Consider the following 4,335-nt stretch of genomic DNA (forward strand, 5'->3'; position numbering starts at 1 on the left):
TGACCTACCTGTAGATTATCACACATCTCTTGGCTGTATGTTAACCGCTGAATTTCAGTAGGAGAGACGAGGTATAATGCCTGCCCTTCATTGGTAAAACAAAATGTCCGTGCTATCCTCATGTCTGTCAGTGGTAAATAATTAACATCCAACATTGGGCGAAGACTAGGTAGGCTGAATGGAAAAAAAGCAAATCCACATTTCATATTTGAATTGTTGGAAGCTTTTAATTTCTCTGTATAAAATTTGCAGGCCTTTATAGAAAAACAGTGATTTTTATACCACTTTTATATTTTATGATTGTTTCTTTTTATCTTTTTGAAATCTCAGTTGTAATAAACTAGACTTTGACATAAAATCATATACAGAAAAAAATCATGGAAAAAGTTCTTCTGTCTTAATTCATTAGAAAATTTTCTTGAAGGATGGATAAAATGCAGTGGCCAGCAATTTTAGGATGCTTTTTGTAGCATTTCACATGTTCCTACAATATTGTTATAGCCTTTGGTTATGTCAGAAACACTATATCTGAAAGTACCTGACTATATGCTTGGTCTATTGTCTTTTTTTAAGCAAAACTCCTGAGTCTGTGGAGGTTATACACTGATGGAAATGTGGTTTGGGTCCAGATCACGGTGCCTGGGAATGGAGGCACCGTGAACTGGACCCAAACCACATTTCCATCAGTGTATAACCTTTTATGAAATGGCTTTGGTCCCCATTCCTTTACTCCCACAATACAGAGGAAATGAAAATTATTTATGACTTAGGGCACCTTCACTGAAGGCATGATTAATAAATAAACATGGCTGGGGCTGTAAGAGAATGAGAAAAAGTTATAAATGATAGATGAGAATTTACACATCCAAACGAATACCACTCATCTGAACTGTCTTACCAAATGGCTATATACTTATCTTAATGTTGTAGCCACTTATTTTGCTTAAAATCATCAGAATGTCCCTTTGGAACTGTCATTAGAGACAGTTTTACAAACTACTGAAGAAAACCAGTCTCATTGCTTTTAAATCATACCTCTAATGCCAAAAGGAGGAAAACAAACTTGTAATTAAATTCTAAACTTTGAAATCATCCCACTAATTCCAATATGCACAATGATTTTAAATTATCCCAGATCATAAAACTAGCACCTTGAAAAAAAAGTGCTAATTTCTCATGTCAAAGTAGTTCACAATTACAGTTTAAACCCTAGAACCTGACCATATAAAATGGGGCCTGATATCTGTGCTCCTGGAATAGACTTTTTATGATGTTCTAGCTCTGTGCTGTCCAGTATGGTAGCCACTAGCTACATATGCCTATTGAGCAGTTGATACATGGCTCATCTGAATTGAGATGTTCTGTAAGTGTAAATTATATACTGGATTTCAAAGACTTAGTATGAAAAAATATTAAAATGTATATGTGGAGGCATTTCAAGTAACTAAGCTCCTCAAGATATGAGTCTAAAACAAACCCAGTTAAACATCCATGATAGAGTCAGTCAAATTAATGGGTGGTGATGGGGAAGAGGTTATTCATATATGTAAAATGGAGGATGCAAATAATACTTTATTTTCTGTGTCCTAGGGAAGCTGTAAGGATCAAATTAAATTCTGTATGTAAAATTCTTGTGTGTACTTTGAAACATAGTAAAAGTAATACTTCATTTCTTTTCCTTGTAGTTTATTCATCTTTAAACTTTTAGTGCCTAGAATAGCTTCTGGGAGATAACATTTGCTCAATAAATGTTTGCTGAATGAATATGTGAATGACTGGAAAATCATTCTTTCCTTAGATTCTTTAGTGTCATTAAGGTAAATATATTTCATTCAAAATGCAAAGAATTTTTAGCAAAAAAAAAAACCTCAACAAAAACAAAACAAAACAAAAACCCAAATTGTTGAACAATAAAACATTCATAAACATAATGAAACAATGACCTCAGGTTTCTTCTTGATAACATCTTGCACTTTACACATATACTTTTCAGAACTGTACCTGGTTGGCACTGTTGTGATTACCAAATAATTTATAAAGAAGGCAAATACCTCATTATCATGATATGCCCATTGGCACAAAAGCACGCCAGACAGGCACTGTTACACATGACTACCACATTTGCTTGCAGTATGAAAGATGTCTCAGTGATGTTATGAACATAAAGGCAAGTCTGAGAAGGCAGTGAGAAGACTTTGGCTTGTTTTTCAGAGCAGATTATTGTATACTGATGATCTGTTTCTTGGGACGGAGAGGGGCAGTTCATGACCAGTTTCCTTCTCCAAGATTTTTCATTTTCATCTATGTTGTTTGGATCCCTCCAAACTTCATACGGCGGTTGCATTAATCCACCAGTTTGATCCATACAGGAGAATGTTAGTACAGCTCCTTTCAATGAGAGGAATGTACCTATAAAAACAATTTCATATCACTGGCACATAAAATTCTTTCTAAAACAGCTTTTATCATCTATGGGAAATAAGCGTTTTATATTATAATAATTTACATCTATAGAATCATAATATTGCAGTAATAGACATAAATCAGTAGATTTGTGAGTGCATCAGTTGCAATAACTTAGAATCATAAAATGTTCTAAAAGGAGCCTAAAACATCAACTTGTCAAACCCTTTCATTATATTAATAAGAAAATGAAGACCCATGAATATGATGAGACTTGGGCCAGGTCACATAGCAAGTTTGCAGCTGATTCTGGATTAGAACTTAGGTTTCCTGAATCATGATCCAGTGGTCTTTCTTTATACTATATAGTCCATCTTAAAATTCTTTTTTAAAAAATATATTTTAGAAAATATATAATTTTTATTTATTAAAATTGACTGAAAAAATAATCATGCTACCTGATTCCATTTCCTTCTTTCACAGGTTCATTTGCTAGCAAATACTTTTTTTTCTTCTTCTGAAATTGAACACTCAGAATAAATTTCTTGAAATTTTAACATCTAGAGTTTATGCTAACAATTTGGATTATATGGGAAAAAAATCGAACTACCTTTGTCTCTTAGGCAGGCTAATGCATCTTTATACAGAAAAGAGGTTTACTTACCTGGATTCTCCAAGTTTGAATATCCATGCCAGATTACTACCTATGGGTGATTTTTACCAGTCCCAGAGGATAGGATACTATAAAGTTTAGGAGGATAACTTGGAATAGATTGACCTTTGGACATTTCCAGACTCTCTCTTAAGCAATGCCCTAGCAGTCTCTTTCCTTTGTCCTTTGACATGTAGAGAGAGTAAGAGGATTAATAGAACTGATACCCCTCAAGAGCATATGTGTGACAGAGACATGAAAAGGGAAAGGGTGAATTTAAAAATGCATTCCTCTTAGAAAGTAGTTTATCAATAACTTAAAATACTTAAAATTTATCAAGTTCAAAATAACACGTTGAGATGATTTAACTTCTCAATTGTGTTTCTAAACTCACTTTAAAACCAGAATTAGTAGCCTATGGATGTCCTCCTAGGATAATTGAAGAGGACAGGAGAATAGAGGTTTAGGTGCTTCATTCTGAGGATCAAGGTATAAAAGACCAGCAATCCCAATATCCCACGAAGAAAAAATAATGCCAAAAGCTATGGAAAATTATTTAATTAGAATTCATCTAGAATTGATCCTTCTGTAAGACCACATTTCTGTAACTACCTGCTGCCTCAATTTAGAAATAGCCTAAAGTAGGTTAAAAAGATAAGAAATCTACATTTTTGAAGCCATTCTACTTATACCTGATGTTTACAAGCTGTCAGCATCAAACTGACAATTTCTCAATAAGCTGCCCTTGCCAAAACAGCTGCTTTGTTTCCTAATTTGTAATCAAAAAAAGGTTTTTATATTCTGTTTATAAGGTTTATATAAGGTTTTAAGTTTTCCCAACTATTATTAATCTTTATAACTGTCTTTAATCTTCTCTGACTTAACAAAAACTTAAGTTCAAATTACAAATAGGTACTAGTTCAGAAATGGGCTTCATTACAAAGCAAGCTAAAATTTAAGGACTTCTACAATAAAATCTTAATTCATTCTACAGTAAATAATTGACCGCACAATTAATTAGGACTTTCCTCTTTACCGGAGAGCTCACTGGTTAGAAGTGTACATTATTCCAGCTTTACAAATAACCAGCCCGCCCCACTACAATCTTCATTCAATCAACAAATATTTATTGAGGGCTTACTATATGTTCTAGTCTCTGTTTTAGGCACAGGGGATATAATAGTGAATAAAACAGACAAAAATCCCTACCTCATAGAACTTACTTTCTATAATAGAAACAGATAATATATGATAAATAAGTATATATAAGTATATAAGTA

The 4,335-nt window shown here is 33.2% G+C and overlaps 1 protein-coding gene across 1 annotated transcript in view; it reads right to left on the reverse strand.

Moving 5' to 3' along the window:
* The window catches only part of STXBP5L (syntaxin binding protein 5 like), a 279,142-nt gene that overhangs the window by 14,407 nt on the left and 260,400 nt on the right, over window positions 1–4,335 (reverse strand). The window contains exons 22-23 of the mRNA XM_011355337.1: window positions 2,052–2,409; window positions 9–174 (exon numbers count right to left, since the gene is read on the reverse strand). Coding sequence (XP_011353639.1) covers window positions 9–174; window positions 2,052–2,409 — 524 coding nt within the window. The remainder of the gene's footprint in view (window positions 1–8; window positions 175–2,051; window positions 2,410–4,335) is intronic.

The sequence above is a fragment of the Pteropus vampyrus genome, unplaced genomic scaffold, assembly GCF_000151845.1.
Source record: "Pteropus vampyrus isolate Shadow unplaced genomic scaffold, Pvam_2.0 Scaffold1, whole genome shotgun sequence".
Lineage (NCBI taxonomy): Eukaryota > Metazoa > Chordata > Mammalia > Chiroptera > Pteropodidae > Pteropus > Pteropus vampyrus.